Here is a 17,454-nt window from a genome sequence, read left to right as displayed (position 1 = left end):
AAGGAGGAAGGAGTGGGAATAAAGTATTTTTATTTCTCATTATCCTGCTCTGATTTTGTTGGTAATAAATTCAGTTAGTATCTCTAATTCACGCCTGTTTCACCTATGATGGTATTTCATGAGTAGTCTCTCTCTATCCCTATCTCAACCCATGAACCCTTTGTTGTATTTTCTCTCCCCTGTCCAGCTTCATAAGAGAGTGAGAGAGACTTTGGTTGATGCCTGGCATGCAGACAGTTCATCACAACAGTGTTTTCAGTGCCATGACTTGGATTCAAACCAAGGTTGCTGCCACCACAAGAACCTGATGCAGAGTGAAGAGGGTCACGTAATTGCTTTATACTTGATTGATTGCTAATGGGGTGATTTCCTGTCAGGCCAGAAACTGAGAACACTGATTTCAGTGAAGTTACTCCCTAATATCTCCCTTCCACCTGTGATGAGGCTGTCCTGGCTATGGCTGGGGAAATACAAAATAAGTTCTCTGAACTTAGTGATTACACAACTGTAAACAGAGTATAGAATTTGACCTTATTTCTTTGAACTAATAGGCGCATTTACTCTAGGAGCATCGCCATTGTGAGGAAATAAACCCCTAAATACTTCCTTGTTGGTCTTTCAACAAGACTTTTCCTCTCTTGATGAATTTCCTTAAGTGTCCCTAGAGGCCAATAAAATTTTTTTTAACCTTTTATAATGTATTATTGTGCATAGCCAAGACTCCTTTTTGCATTTATCTTCTGTTGTTATTATTACATCCCTCTGATGTGACCAGTGGTGAATTATAAACGGTTTATATTGTTTTCTAAATCATGCAGCCTTGCAGGTCTTTTCTATTGGTGAAGGGGTTTATATGTTTCCATCTAAAGTGCTTATTTTCTGTTTGATTTGCCATTAGAAATTGACAAGCCAATAAAACCTCAAAACAGGCACACACTTGGCTCAGGCTGCTTGGCATTTGTTCTCCTATGTAGCTAACCAAAGAAAGCCAATCCAGACACAGTATTCTGCCATTAGGTCCAGGCAGCCAGAGTGGCATTACAAAGAAACTTAGACACATTCCTTGTTGTATGTGTAAGAGCAGCTGCAGGCTTACTTTAACTTTTGGCCCTGGTTCAGGCCATTGTAATCAATACCTGGCTTGGATCAAGATTGACTATGATTTTTTTATATTGTCTGCATAAGAAAATATTTTAAATATAGAGAAGTTCAGACTGGTGATACATTTAGAAGGCACTGTGGTTTCATTTATAGCCAGTAATATTAGCTTTTTCAGTTCATTGCTTTTTTTTTTTTAAATATTTGAAAACAAGGCCTATTTAAGAGTCAGTCAGACTTGGGTCACAAAATTTCAACTTCAAATAGAAATTTAAAACAGCTGTGTTTGAAATATTGAAGACAATTCAATCTATCCCAATGAGCTGGGAAAGTCTTTTTTGTGGCATAAGACATATCTGCCTTCTGTAAGAAAACAATACAGAAAGGGAGCAATTCCTTTCAGTCATGTGTGGAATCACCAACAGTACAGATTCCACTCATGTTAGGTCAGATGTAAAGCTGCACTAACACAACCACACTCTATACACAGTTAGCTGTATACTGAGCAGAAATGTTGACTTGTGTTCCATGTAAGTCAGGGATCTGGGATCTCTGCATCATGTGTCACAGCTTGATGCAGGTATGAATGAAGACATCGGAACACAGGGAGTGGTGCCTTCCAGGAAGCCTACAGTCGTATCAGTTATTTCAGCACACACAAAAAGGGCAAGCATTATGGAGTTGATTATGTGAATATTTAGGTTGTTAAACACCTCTGAGAACATAAACCAAATGTGTCCTATTCTCCAGCAGCTGAGTACTCATTCCCTGATAAACCTTGTGTTGCTATGGTTTTCGGACGGCACAGAAATAACAACATGACTCTCTATGATGGTAAAGATGAGAGCAAACTTTATTCTTCTACATTCTACTTTTATAGAGTAGTTCGGTACAAAGAACATGATTGGTTATTCAGCGTCTACACCCTTTAGTAAACATTTCTTTCCAGTAAACACGTTGGAAAAACACCACCTGCGGATGGTTTCTCACTTCCCAAGGTTTGTTTGAATTCCTCCTTTAGATTTCTCAGGCTAACATGAGAAAGTTGCTCGTCTGCCTTTCACACAGACACTAGCAGAGCCTGAAGCCTAAATTCAGACCAATGTCAGGCCCACAACCTTGTTTAAACAGTGCTGGGTAGCACTTGTAGAAAATTGCCTTCACCTTTATAACTCTGGAGGTCTTCAAGCCAGAGTCTTTGCACATTCATTACATGCACATGATTACATCCATCTGCTACAATGAGATCAAAGAATGTTTACTTTAACTGTTAATCCAAAATGAAGTCAACAGTTGCACCAGTTTGTCACTTAACAGCTCGAGATCATTCTTTGATTCTGCTCCTGCCAGCTCAGATTATATTTGGAATTATTGAAATTTTTAGATTTTTAAATCATAGCTGTAATTGCATCTCAACCCTTGAGCTTGAAAACAAATGTTGCGTTTGGGTTTTTTTGTTGTTTAGAAATCAACATTGCTTCACAACTGTCAAACTGTAAACAACTTCCTTTTGTTTTCCAAATTTGAGCCTGAATCAGCAGATGTTTCTGAGTAATCAGTACTCAACCGAGTGGTCTCAGTTAAGTAGCTGAAGACTTAGAATGGATGAAGTTAGGCAAGAGAAGCATCTCCCCTGTGACAATGGTATGTGTTATAAGAAAAAAGCTTGTAGTAATTCAGTCCCATTTTAAGTCAAGAGGGCAAATAATTTTGTCCAAATATGTAAGAATAAGTAAAAAAGTCATCATAGAAGGACTCCAGAGGATGATCTAGCTCCATTCCTTCCAGTTGAATCCCAAGGTAGGGATGCTAGATGATGCTCTGTTCAGATGGGTCCTGACAGCTGGAAGCACACTTCATTAAGCTCAGTGGTGGTCCAGCCTCTCTGCTCTTGCTCACGTGCATAGTCCTTACTGAAGCATAAAGTTTTAAACTTGCCAGAATCAGCTTTGGTGCATTTATGTAACTTAGAACTCAGTAGGAGTTCTTACATTTGCTGGCTTGCCTAATGCAAGGTTATTAGAAGATATGTGATGTTTCAGATATGCATAGCAGAATTTTAAAACATGGATATTCATATACCCGGATATTCATATACATTTCAAGCCACGTTGTAACTTGTGAATTGTTACAAATTGCATTCATCCTTTTCAATTCTTAGTACTGATCTTGTCAATGAGGGCTTACAACATCTTTAAGAAAAGGAAGATGCAGCTCCTTCGTTTCCAAGGAACTACTAAATGCTAAACTTCGGACAATGTCCGCTAATTCCTGAAATTAAAAAAGAGAGGATAGGAATCGTGGTCTTCTGGAGAGGTCAAACGAGGACATTACTGAGGGCTCGGCGCGCCATCTCTCGGTGACACCCGCAGGCCCGGCTGCTCCGCCCGTGTGCGGCACGCTGCTGGCGGCAGGGATCGCCGCGCTGTGTCCGGCCCGGCGTGACCACTGCCACCGCAGGACCGTCACAAATACCATCATCGAACGCACTCAAGGAGTTTTCAACGTGCCAAAAGTTACTACCGGCAATTTTTGGCAATTTGATGGCTACTGGAAAATAGTAATCTCCCGAACGTCAGCACCGCGATTTAGACAGTCACAGTGAATCACTTCATCTCCTCAGTGGCATATTCCCGTGGCAGGAATGCCCGCGTTATCTCCCATAGTTCGGAAGAGACGGAAATGCTCGAGGCAGTACCCGTATTTGGGGAGACTCTCAGCCCGTTACAGGTACAAATTGCAGCTGGCGCAACAAACGCGTGTTGAAGAATCCCGTTTGTTATTCCCTGCCTGCTGCGTGCCCATCCTCACCTGCCACCCCCGTGCCAGTCGGGCATTCCCTTGCCGTCCTCCTCTCTTTGTTTTTGCTAGGGGGTTCATCGGGGGCTTTTCGGAGACGTTTGTTGGTGCGGGGTGCGGGCAGTGGCTGTGGCTGGGCTGTCGCCAGGGCCCGGCCCCGCCAGCCGCGGCCACGGGCGGGCCTGGCGCGTGGCGCCGCCGCGGGCGTCGGTGGGGCCGCACGGTCTGTCACTTTAAGGGCGGCGGGGGCGGGGCCGGGGCGGGGCCGCGCGGAGGAGCTCGCTCACCATTGGCTGTCGCGCCGCGTCGGGACCGCCCCCGGCCCTTACTACTGTGTCCCTCGCTGGGTGTCAGTCAGGCGCTCGGTGCGCATGCGCGGCGGGCGCTGCGCTGGCCGGCGGGGTTGGGGCGAGCGCTGGGGCAGCCGCGGGCGGGGAACGGGAGCGCGGGGAGCGGGAGCGGGAGCGCGGGGAGCCGCCAGCCACAGCCGGCAGCCGCCGCCGCAGCCGGCCGGAGCAGCAAAACAGAGGATGCCTGCCGCCCGCTCGCCGCTTCTCTGCGCGCCCGCCATCTCCTCCACGTCCTCATGAATTAGGGCTGCGCGGTGGGGGTGGGGGACGGCAGCGAGCGCCCCGGCGGAACCGGCGCCCCAGGCATGGCCGGCTCGGTGAGTGAGTAGCGCGGGTCTCCTCCGGCCCTCCGCCCCGCGCTGCCCGGCGGGGGCCGGCGTGACCGGGAATTTCTCTTCGCATGCGGCTTTCCCTGCCTCCCGCTGCTCCCGGCGGCGGCGCGGCGCGCGCACGCACTTGGAGCCGTGGTCCTGCCGCCGCAGCGCGGGCAGCGAGCGCGGAGGCGCCGAGAGCGGGACGGAGCGTCCCTGACAGCGGGCCCCGGGTCGCCTCCCCGCGTTCTCTCCTTGACACCGAGAGCTGTCCTACGCCCTCGCCTGTGGGGCCGTTTTTTTGTTGTTGCAGCGGTGCCTTGCTGGTTTTGCCAGCTCTTCCCCCCAGCAAATTCTTTCTGCCGTGTTTATGGCACGGCTGTGTCCGTGTGTCCCCACAACTGCCCGCGATGCGTCCGGTTCCCCCCGGCCGCCAGCCCCGTCTCCGCTTGTTGGGCGCTCACCGGCCGCTCCCCGCCTCTTCCCCCGCAGTGTGCCGTCCAGGTGAAGCTGGAGCTGGGACACCGAGCCCAGGTCAGGAAGAAACCCACCGTGGAAGGCTTCACCCACGACTGGATGGTGTTCGTCAGAGGGCCTGAGCATAGCAACATTCAGCACTTTGTGGAGAAAGTCATTTTTCACCTGCACGAGAGCTTCCCCAGGCCGAAAAGAGGTAGTGGGGTCTCCCCTGGGATGAGCGCTTGGAGGCGGCCCGGAGCGGGCGCAGGCGGTGGGTCTCTGCCGGTCTCGGTGGAGAACAAAAGCGTCCGCCAGTGCCGTGGTGGGCTGCCGGGGCTCTCTCCCGCCGCATGTAGGGCTGTCCGGGCTCGGGAGGGGCTCGGCTCTGCCCCTTCACGCGTCTGCTGCCGCGGGCATGTCCACTCGCGGTTGCCTGTGGTCGCAGAGCTTGGTCCGGCCGTGGGTCTGGGTCCCGACTCCTTCTGGTCTCCCGGTGATGGGTGGCACGGGGTTAGCTTCTGTCCCAGCGTACGTCTTCACTAGCGATTTTTGCCCACGTGTTACTTTCTTCTGGCTGGCGTTGTTTTCTCCCGATGTCCTGTATGACTGGAATAGGGATGCCTGTACATGTGTTGCTGTTCCGATTTTGGTACTTGTGTTTGGACTCCTTCAACTCCTTCCTACTTGTTCATCTCCTGGGCTTCATCTTTTTGTGAGTACATTAAAAAGTCTCAAAAGGTGTGTATATGTGGTGCATTTGTACCCATATAAGTTTGGCTGGGAGACGTGTAAGAAGCCTTTTGTTTTCAAATCTATTTCCTGAGCTTTAGCTTGTCTTGATTATTGTAGTGGGATTGGTTGAGGTAACAGTACAAATAAAAGAAGTGTGCAGGTTTATTTATCTATATAGACAAAATGCTTAAGAGTTATCTTTAATTTCATCTGTAATCTTTATTGGCATCTAGTGCTTCTCCAGTTCCTTAGAGCAACATTATCATAAATCCTGTCTGCTTGGGGCAAGGGGGGGGATAAATTGAATGTACATGGAGCAAAAGACAGGAAAATTTTGAATGTTGAGATAAAAAAGCTTTGCTTTGTAGTAGGGTAAAAATATATAGTTTGATATAATATTTCTCTGTTGGAAGATACCAAGCTGTGACTTTTTTTGTGACTGTGTTTTCTCTAGAATACTTTCCTTCCCTTAAGCATCAGAGTGTAAGAATTCCAGTAGTTCAGCTCCAGAGTTGTCCTCTGAAGTACAGGCAATTAATTCCCTTTTATTTTTGTACTGTCAGTGTATTTTTTGGATCTATTTAAATCTGTGCAGTACTACCCAAACAGTTTTCAGTGAAATGTATGAAATACTGCAGTATTACTGTTGAATTAAATTGCCCAGTTTGTCCTGGCTAGTCTTCCTCTTGCTTTCTTCTATTTCTTGTGCAAAAAGCGTAAGTTTAAGTCAATCCAAATAGTTTGTCAGAAAAACGGAGAACAAGTCTAAGTAGCCTAAACAGCTGAGATAGTATTGTTTGTATTCAGTGAATTAGATGATGTATTGTATGATATCAGTGATAGAAAGTGTGCTTAATACTTGAAATCCAGTCTGCATAGGGGTTGTTGGTGGTCCTCTCTGCTTTTATTATTTCTGCTGTATTTATTTACTTGCTCTCTGGCCTCCGGGAACATGATTCTACTGCCCAGGTTTGGTTGCTAGGTGTGATGTGGAGCTTGCTAATAAGAATATAGTTCAGGAAGTTTTGCAAGTGAGGGATACATAATTTGCTACTTGCTTTGTGTCTCCAGCTGCTGAGTTCAGTTATACAGTCATTTAAGTAATTGTTTTAAAGTGGTTTTGGGGGGGTTTTGTTTGTATGCATCATTTTCATGATGTAGCAGCTGCTGGGAAGGATGCCCTCTTTCTTATAGCCTGGGAGGGGACTTGTACACTGCCTTGGGTTGTAGGAGAACTCTGCAGGCACTCTCATTCAGCAGATTGTACCTTGCATGGCAGGCACTCCATTCACTTCTGGGCTTTGCTTAGCCTTCTAAAACTACTCATGCTGAAGAAATTTTAGGTCCTTGAAATCACATTGGGGGAATGATCCATGTATGAATTACCTAGAATGTTTTCTGCTGTTGTAAAGTGTTTAAAAGGGTAGTGGTAATGTGCCTTATAACTGGGAGGAGATTGTCTTTCTGATTTAGAAGTACTGTTACATTTTTTGACAGAAGTATTCTAAAGTGTTTTTTGTGTCTGTAAATCAGTGCTAACAGTTTGGCTTGATATCTCAAGTGTTGCATATTTAATCAGAATGATTTGCATGTTTGAAGTGTTGGTCAGACTACCTGTTTTCCATCACTTTGCCTGCAGTAATTTATTATTTTAGACTTTATTATTTTGCATAGGATAATATACTACTTGGAGATACTTGGTAATTTCACAAACTTTTCTTGAGCCATGGGTTTAGCATGCTGAAATTAGGTGCGTAGTATTAATCAAAAGCAAATACTAGTATACCAGCTGGCCGTAATAACACCTAGTTGTCTGATAAGTGTTCCTTTTATCTCTGCTTTTCATGATAAGCGTGGCTGTTTTAAGTTGTATGCCTGTTAGGAAGAATTTTAGTTCATTAGGTCAATCTGTAAAGCTCATGAATCAGTTTGAAAATAATAAATCAACAAGCTAAGAATGGTGTTATTAACTCATAAAATATTCCTGTGGCTAGATCACTTTTTATTAGGGACATGGTAATTCCAGCTACCAGGAGAGGCAAGGGAGATAAATTATTGCCAGGTCATTTGCTTTGCAAATTTATGAGAATAGCTGGATAAACTGTCAGTTTGCCAGCTACAACTATGGCTTTGCTTATCTGTTTATGCTAGAAATTTTGGAAATACTAGATGTTGGCAGTGAGTTTGCAAAGGTGTGTCCAAGTGTTTGTTCTGCTAATAGCTGCTACAGAACAAGCAGGGTCCTGTATCCTAAAGTTGCATTAATTTTAAGGTGGCAACATTGCTGAGGTGGTGTTCAGTCACTGGAGTGCAGAGCAGGTTGGTTTGTGTGTGTTGGCAGGATGGAAGGGTGGTAGTGACTAACAGGGGACGAAGTGTGGATACGCTTGAGTGACCCAATAAAATAGCTTTCTTTGTCTATCAGTCTGTCTCACCTTAAAATCCTGAGCTTGGCGGTGGTTTTATGGCTGTGTTTGCCTTATGATAACTGAGTGCCTAAGTATATCCTTGCATGGAGGAGCACACAGAAGTGTGCCGTGATGTGTCCTTTTTACTTCATCCCATTCAGTGGCCTGCTCCTGCTGTCTGATTTCCATGAGTAGTTTCATAGGGGCATGGCAACAGGACTGCCAGTCACATTGAGAAGAGTGGAGTTATGCCCAGACTCAATTTTGAGTAATATTTGCTTGCTAAAGTGGTCATGCAGTCAACAAATGCTGCTGTTTACAAATCTTGTCTGCTGATGTAAATCGGTTGAGAGAAGGTATGCAGAATTTTTAAGATTCTACCTTTATTTCAAAGCATGTGCTGCTTATCTTTCATCATTCATGTGAAGAAAATAGTCCTGTGTGTAGCAGTATTTTAAAGCATGTCTGTGAAACAAGGTGTGTCACCTGATTGTTTTGATCCACTGCTATAATGCCTCCAAAAGAGGAGCTGTTGTTCTTGCATCATGTCTCATTAATTGTATGGATGCTAGGCAATGTAGAAATATTTTCTTCTTGCCCAACAAATGCCGATGCTCTTCAACAGTTGCCTGACTTGCTTTCTCTTACAGGATTTCAATTGGATAAGGAAACTTATCTGTTTTGACGACTCATAAGCACACCGCAAAAATAGCATTAGAACTAGTGTGTTCTGAGTGGTTAAATTTCTGTTAATCAGAGGCACATTTTGACAAACTAAATTTTTCCTATTAAAAAAAAAGGGTGGGCAGTATTTCTGTGCTAATAACTTAGTCCATATGAAAATGCGGGTTTGATCAACTGGGATGACACAACTCTAAAAGTGGGAGATGTTGCTTTTCTCTGTGGAGCTGAGAGCAAAGCTGCTGAGTGCATCTCTTAGCTCAGTAAGTTTTACAATGATATGGCAAAGAGGTGGAAGTAAAGCTGGTTGGTATTCTAGTACAGGAAGGACCAACTGCTGGTGTCCTCTAGAAAGTTCCCATTTGCAGCATTGGTTGTTTTCATTAAGGTCTGTTAGTGCAGAATGAGATTTTAGTGAATCATAACAGTTTGAAATATATTTAGTTACTGTAAAAGGTGCCTTTTGCTATTCTTGCTTAATTATTGTAACTTTTCATGATCTTTAATTGTAAAAAAAATACCTTTTTGTGCTCCATTTAAAATCAGTGAGAGCCTTAACTCTATTAATTTTAGTGAACTGAGTGATGTAAGGCTAGGGACCCGTAAGGAGATTCTTCCCACATGATTGAAGGTTTCCTTTCATACCAGCTAGTACAGGCAGACCATCAAGATTACTAAACAGGCAACCAGTTTCATGCTGTGCATTTTTTTTTAGCAATGCTTCTAAGAACTTAGATCAGTTTTAGCTCTGTTTCTTTGCTTTTTTTCCCCTCTTAAATTTGCCAGAGCCTAACCATTTAAGTATGGTAGGCACACAGAAATTTCTTTTCCATCAGTCTAACAGATACATGTTTGATACTGGATCTTTTAGGGCAGCTGTTGCACTTAGTTGCAAAATGGTCACATGAAATGACTGATATCTAGTGAAGAACTTCATTTGTTTAACAGGAAACTCTTGAGACTTAATTTTGCTGCTACTGAATATGAAGGTGAATGGCTTTGAAAGTACACATATGGTTTTAGGTGCACTTTCTAATTCAGCCAGATGCAAATCAAAAGGGCATTTCACAGACTTAAAGCGTAAAGAGTTTCAATATAGGGAAGCTATTATGTTTTATATTTATGTAAGTGACATCAGTATGTAATTAGTGGCTTTGATTTTAAGATATTATGTGTACAGGAAACGCGGTTTCTAATAAATAATTTCCCCTCGTTGATACAACTCAAAAAATAATTGCATTTAAAGCCAATATTTAGGCTTTATTTATAAGTAAACAGTGTGCAAAATAATAGGGAAATTATAGGGCTGCTACATTCTCCAGTGTCAAAAACTTTTCTAGTCTTATTTGCAGTTTATGTGGTTTAATTGTGTGATTTATGTGTTCAATGTGTGCTTGTTTAGATTTTCCTGTATGGGAGAGATGCTACTTCTACCTACATTTCTTCTCCCTGTAAACATGTCTCTGCAAGGGCAAATGCTGATTTCTGTCAAAAACTGCCAAGCAGTTCTGACTCTCTTAAGTAGTAAAAGATGAACCTTGGTTATTTCACGTTAGGTTACATTTGTGTAGGGTTTAGTTGCTGAATCAGTTTTTTTAGTTTTAAGAAACTAGTTATTTCTTACTAAAGCTACAGTGTTAATATTTGCTAATTGTAGCTCTTCTAGATTTTAGATGGCAGAAAGTGTAGTTTCAGGGCTGTCGTACAGAAGGTTTTTGGATAGCTGTAGAATAATTCTTGTTAAACTAGAGGAAAACAATATTCCGTGTAATATCAAATCTGTCCCTTTTTTTAGTAAAATGAGAGAGAAGATACCTTAGTTTTAAAACTGGAGTTAGTTAAATTTATTTAAGAAAATGAAAACAACCGTGTTGTTCAGTAGTTATTGTGACTCTATTTACATCTGTACAGATTTTATCCTTAGAAAAATAAATGTGTCAGAAATGTTTAAACCATTTACGATTACAGGTTAGGCAATATGAACTGCAGGTGTAATTACGTCTGTTAAGATTTAGTAAATTGTGAAATGTTGGACGTAGGTTTGTTACTATTTTTTGTGGTACTGTTTAAGTAGGAAGGCTATTTGTGTGACAATGTAGTGCAGTAGGATTAAGATTGGTTTTTTGTGGGTTAGTTTTGGTTTTGGGGCTTTTTATAGTTTTTCATTTGGGTTTTGGGGAGAATTGTTGAAGAGGATTAATCTGTCCTCTGTTCTGGTAGAATCTGTAAAAAAATTTGATCCATTCAGGTGGTAAATCTTGTTGACGATGCTTGCAATAGGTGGGCAAAACACAGCTGACTTATAAATATTTGATCCAGAATTAGTTCTATAGGTTGCTGAAGTTTGACTACACTAATTTTTGTGAGATTCTTATGATGAATACCTACAATTTTAAACCAGCAGAATTTAGTTCATAGGTGACCATCCTCTTTCTTCCCTTCCTGGCAGTGATTGATCGACATATATAAAGACAAAGGAACAGTCAAATTCCAACACTTGTATATGTTTGCATGAAAATCATGATTTTTCATCTTGTCATAAAACACTTAACTTGTAATTCAAGATGTTGTTTGCTTTTTGTGTTATTTTTGCCTTTTTGGTATGCCTTTAATATGTAAAGGTCTGGAAGAACATACTGCTGTATAAAATATTTGTATGCTTGCTTAAATATCTGTGCAAGAATTGATTTTAAAATTCAGTCTATTAATGTATGTCATCAGAGATCTTATCAGTAACTTTGGCTTAGTTCTCTCCCTTGCTTGCCAGGTATGGGCTGTATCACATTGTTAATCCTGTGCCAAACTCCTGCACTGAATCTGGCTTTCTAGAGGAGTACAGGTTTGTTTTTTTGAGCTCCCTGAATGAGCCCAGTGGGTGTGTATGAGTTTGATTTTAAAATTTGTGCATGCTATGGTAACAGGTTTTGACAGCTATAATGTCATCTAAAAGATAGATTAAATGTAATTTCTTTTAAATGCAGTTCAGATATATTCTGAGCAGCTGAAGCATACAAATTGCGATTGTATGACTGCAGTTGCTTGTCCGTAATTCTGTGTAAAAAAATGTGAATATACACGGTAGGATATATGTATTTTTCATAGAGTATCTTGGTCATAAAGATAAATACCAGCATAGGTGTTTCTGTTTTCAAATGGTTATGATGGCAAAGTGAATTATTACACATAACAAAGCAAAACAGGAGCAGAACTGGATGAGCAGTGTGAGGTAGATTGATGTTGCTGGTGACTCCTATGATATATTGTGGTTTGTAATAAATCTAAATTTGCTATTTGCAACTGCTGTTCTAAAGCTTATTCAGAAGAATTCCTTTCAATTCAGTGGGACACTTATCGTTCTGCTCTTTCTAGATAGAAGTAATATGAACATAGCATACATCTTGAAATAGGGGTTGACAGACATGGTGAAGGCTTGTAGGGGAAATTGAGGACTATGTCATACTTAGAGGGAGACAATATTTTACCTTTTGTATGCAAACTTTGAAGGGCAGTTTATCCAGGAAGGAAAAATGTGGAGATTCAGTGGAAAGAGAGCTACTTGACATTGTGGGCTTGTGACCAGCAGTCATGTTGTTTTCCATCATCTGTGTGGAAAAATGGCAGTCCAGAAATGTTTCCTGTTACTTGAAGCAGCCTTTCTTGTAATGAATTTCTCTTGAGGAATTTTGATTGATTGGTATTAAATAAGTAAGTGGAGTTTCAATTCCTCTTGTTATCCTGTACCAGGCTCTATAAAAACAAAAAATATGCACATTTCATTTTACATAATGTAAATTCCAAGTGAGTATTTTATTGAAGAACTTGGTAAAAATAATTTATACAATGGGAGTTTGTGTCATCACAGCACTGGCACCTTGTTTTATTAAAACGAAGGAGAGGGTGGATTGAACTTGAAATCTTGTGTGCTCTCTGAACATGGAGATGTACAGATCTGGTGTAATATTCCAGGGCAGGTATTTTTAGCTAGAATGATGCCAGATGATTTTTATTTTTGTTCCTTGGACTGTTTTGGGGGTTTTTTTTGTTCGTTTTTGTTTGGGTTTGTTTGTTTTTTACTTGTTGGGTATTTTTTCTTTTGTTTTGATTTTGTTAGTTTTCTTCTTTTTGCCCAGCCTTTTTACCATGCACTGTAATTCTGGATACTGTTGGTATCTTAAAATGACTCAGTATGACTACAAGGTAAAGCAAAACTATGTGAAAGACTAAGGTATATTGAAATAGTACAGTCTTCAACCTGTTTCTGTGAAAAGGTGTTAAGGAATATTGCTCTGAAATAGTTCTAACAAAGTGTTTCTTTAAATATCATTAAACGTAAAAAGCTGAGAAGCTTTTACATTTAAAATAGTTGTGCACCATTGCAACTTTTTTTGAGATGGTGTTGTTTTGTCTCTGTGGTGTAAGCTTTTGCTAGGGGAAAGAAATGGACATGAATAAGCAGAATAGTAAGATTAGTTCCTGTTAGCCAGATCCAATGCCAGGCCCTTTGCACCCAATATCCAGTTGCCACCTTTCACTAGAGGAATGCTTAGTGAGTGTGGGTGCTGCGAAGAGTCTGTGTCCTGTGCAGAGTGTGTGCTCACTTAGCCCATCTGTGTCTTGCAGGGCTGGGGAGTTTCGTTTTGCTGAGCACAGGCCCAGCAGGCACTGCATTCCAGAGCCTGGCTCCTGTGCAGCACAGGCAGCATGCGAGGGAGTGAGCCAGTGGACAGGCTGACAGGGACACACAGGTGGATCTCCTGCCAGTGGATAACTGCATAGGATCCGCTCTGGAGTTTTTAAGGAGTGGGAGGAAGGCTGTGGAATGGTATTGTTGTGTTTGAAGACTGATTATGGAAAGTATTTATGTATATTGTTCTCTAAATTTAGTAGCTGACAAGAGGATGGAAGTGCAGTTGAACTAGTTTGGGCAAGGTCAGTTAACTATACAAAAAAGTTCTCAACAGGTCAATTTCAGATATCTAAAAAATAATGAGCTAGGCATTGGCATGAGGAACATCAAGGGATAAAGAGATAATGATAAGAAAAGTACTTAGAAAGCATATATATTTTTTTGAGAGTTAAAAAACCCCAAAGGGTAAATGTAAATGTAATGCTTTGTAAATGTGCTGCTTTGTTTAGTCTTTCCTTTAGAGATTGCCAAAGAAAGCTTTGCTTGCTGTACAGAAATCAGAAGATACTGTTCTTGTAAATTCCTCTGTAATATGTGAAGGTTCCTAATCTGTTTTGTTGTTGCTACTGTTAAGGTTATGTCTATGTCTACTGTTATGTCTATATCTACTGTTAAGGTTAGGTCTGTATCTTAGACCTGCAAAGGTGTGCTCCTATCTGTGATAAATTCCTGCAGTGAAGACTAAATCTTTTTGGCACTCAAGTTATTTCCTTGCCTGACTGTCAGAAGTGTTTTCAAGTGTGTGGCTTCTGTGAGTATTGTAAATGATGTGTACCTAGTAAATGTTCTAAAACAAAAGGTCCCAACTTAAATTTGGTAAGGCTTTTTTTTTTTGCCCCATTCAGTTGTGCCATTTTAGCCTATTTCTGCAGAATATTGCTGTGATGTCTTTTCAGCGAAAAGTATTCTACCTGTAACCTATATTGTACTCATTATTCATTACAATTAGGTTAATAGAAGTGGTAATGGAGCAATGCAGTTGCATTATCCTCTATTTGAAGAATAGAGATATTTCAGGAAGACTTCTCAGGTTGTAATTTTTTTTTTTTTTTTTGAGATTGGTCTGAATGTAAGATTGTCTTGCTTAAGAAGAAGGTAACCAGAACACAAATGTATTCCCTATCTTGTGGTCTTAAACGCCTCTCTGTGCAAGCAGGGGGAGGTAATAACCCTCCAACCAGTCTCTGTAATTACCTAGTATCCTTCCTTGTAAGGATACTGTTCTTTATTATTCTGTATGTAATTCTTACCAAGGTGATTCTTTTAATAAAAGATATTACAGGTGACCTAATAATGCCATAAGATATTTGTGTATAAATTACTGGGAAGCAACTCCATCCAAGCTCTTTAAGTACAATGTACAAATGTACATTTGTACATTTTTATGTACAAATACACCAAGACCAGCCTTCGAACCTAAATCAAAAAAGGCAGCCAGCATCAGTAAAATACTGTTTGCTTCTGCAGGCATTGCTGTCCCATCCTAGCACTGCCTTTCTTGTGGGTATTGCCTGGAAACAAAATAGAAACACATTTGTTTCTATGAAGCAGATCTACTTTAGGTTACTTCCTTGAATTTGTGATGTAATAGAGGCAAAGTTAAACAATCGCAGCAGACCTTGCAGGTGTTGAAACAAAACTTTAGTTGTATTAGATTACTGATCTTGGACTGCAGGGATATTTCTTTACATGTTTGTCTTAATACCTGAACTAAAATTTACATTAGTTGAAATACTAATAAACTACTTGAAGGTCGACATTTTAAGCATACAGTCAAAAGTAGCTATTGTTTTTCCATATGGGATATTTAAATTGTGGCTTGGGGGATTTTGTTTGTTTGTTTTTGTGGGTTTTTTGTTTGTTTGTTTGTTTTCCAGTTTGTGTTTAGGAGTAGTTTAGATCTACGAAGTTGTCAATATGTGTATTCTAGACAATGAAAAATTTTACATTTTTAAGTTCCTTCCTTTGTAGTCTATCCTTACATCTAGACAACAATATATTCTTAATTCAAATCTAAAGTAACCTCTGTTTTTTTAAATCAGCTTAATAAGCACTTGATATGTAATGTATTATTTTAAGCTATAGAGCTTGCACCAAATCTGTAAGTGTGTTTACATATATTGTAATTTTATAGACTTTGTTTTAACTTTACCAGTAAGTGATTTTTGGAACCTAATGCAGTGATTAGATCAGTTTGGTTGCCTTGAAACATCACTTAATCTAAACTCAGAAAATTTTTGGAACATCTTTTTACTGAACAGTTTTATTCTAAAATAAAGAAAACTGGCATTTGTATCTTTGCATGAAAAACACCAAACAAAATTAATGGTGAGTAAGACTGTCATGCAAGATGGCACTGAAGATAAAGCTGCTTCTTCCTGTTCTCTTGAGAGAGTTTTCTGTAATTCATTTTTATGCAGCCTGTTGTACTGTACATTAATATTGCATAGCTGGTGTCTAAACCACTTCTATAATTGTTTTCACAAACCAGTGTGGGGGCCCAATGATTTAACTGCAGATTAGGGATACACTAAGTGCAAAATACACTAAGTGCATTGCCTCCAGCAATGGCCAGCTATGGGGTTGAAAGGACTTATGCCATTTTCATTCCCTAAATTAAGAAGAATGGACTTCATAAAAATTAGGAGAAATTCTAAATGTGAAGCATGTTTTTTCAAAAGTGCCACAAAAGCATGGAAGGTGGGCACCAATCAGGAAAGGTCAGATATTAAAGATCACTCTCTCTTTTTTGGTCTTCACTTTGTTGACCAAACCATTTCTTGGAGATCACCAGGTTGGTACTTACTCTTAAGAGGATGGATTTAGAATGAAATTGTCATTGTCTGTTAGTTTTTGGTTTTGCCTTTGCTTTTTTTGGAGTTTTGTGGTTTTAGATGTTGTTAATTTTCTGCAGCACCTCTAAAACATATGAATTCATTCTGTGAGGAAAAAAAATGTGACATGGGTGCATGTGCCTCATTTATACATAATTTTATGCATCTATTCATTTATACAGCTTTAGAATACAGTCCATAATTCTGATTTAATATTGACTGTATGCATTTACATTCATACTGTGTGCCTGTGCACAGTAGGAATTACTGGCAATTTTTTTTTTAGCCTTCAACCAAAAACCAGCAGACATTTAAATAGCAGGTAGTTTAAAGATGTTTTGCATTTTTTGTGTGTCTACACCAATGTGAATTGTTACTCAAATAGTATTTTCTTTGGCCAATATGAAAGTTTCTCTCTTGTAAAGAAAGACAGTAATCAATCTTCAATTTGTTCAGTTGAATCTCTTTGAAATCCCATGTTAAGAGGCAAAAATGTTGCTGGAGTTATTTAAAGGGGTTATAGTGTTGTCCCCTTGCCTTTCTCAGAGATTTTTCATGGTAATCAGAAATCATGTTGATATAGAAAGAACCAGCTTCCCTAGCTTAAATGACGGGAGACTCTTCTATATTAATAATAATACAAATGTAAAATACACCTATATAAATTCGCAGGTTCCTGTCATTGTTGAATCTCCGTGTATCTGTAAGTTGTTACTGACAATATCAGTGCCTTAAAGGGAAGAATCATATCTTTGCTTCTTATGCAGTCTTAGGCAGTTTCTCATTTCCCTTTGCATATTATGATTATTTGTCACCTGTTTCCTTGCTTCCGCACAAGAAGGGATGAGAGCTGAAAGCTCAAGCAAGAAAATGTGCTTCCCAACTTGCAGAAAGGTCTGGGGAGTCAGGTGTCATGCCTTATGCCCTCTTTCTCAAGGTGTCTGTATCTTTGCCTTCTGTGAAACAGTGTTGATTTAAACGGTTATGGTATCTTATCTGTGTTTGTTCTAAGTTGCTTTCAAACATAATCATCTCAATGCTAAGGTTTTGGTGTGTTCATGTTTGAGCATGTGGGAATTGATATGCCTTATTTTC

General features: G+C 40.6%; 1 protein-coding gene across 4 annotated transcripts in view; it reads left to right on the top strand.

Moving 5' to 3' along the window:
* Nucleotides 1–4,292: 4,292 nt before the first annotated feature.
* Nucleotides 4,293–17,454, top strand: part of MLLT3 (MLLT3 super elongation complex subunit) — a 120,895-nt gene continuing 107,733 nt past the window's right edge. For 2 of the 4 annotated variants that reach the window (XM_063422054.1, XM_063422052.1), the window contains exons 1-2: nucleotides 4,293–4,564; nucleotides 5,051–5,288. In XM_063422054.1, coding sequence (XP_063278124.1) covers nucleotides 4,553–4,564; nucleotides 5,051–5,288 — 250 coding nt within the window. In that variant the 5' untranslated portion in view covers nucleotides 4,293–4,552. The remainder of the gene's footprint in view (nucleotides 4,565–5,050; nucleotides 5,289–17,454) is intronic. The other 2 variants (XM_063422055.1, XM_063422053.1) reach the window with 2 other exon arrangements.

This window comes from Prinia subflava, chromosome Z (genome assembly GCF_021018805.1).
Source record: "Prinia subflava isolate CZ2003 ecotype Zambia chromosome Z, Cam_Psub_1.2, whole genome shotgun sequence".
NCBI classification, from domain to species: Eukaryota; Metazoa; Chordata; class Aves; order Passeriformes; family Cisticolidae; genus Prinia; species Prinia subflava.
The sequence above is the reverse complement of the archived record's forward strand: the minus strand, read 5'-3'. Positions and strand labels throughout refer to the sequence as shown.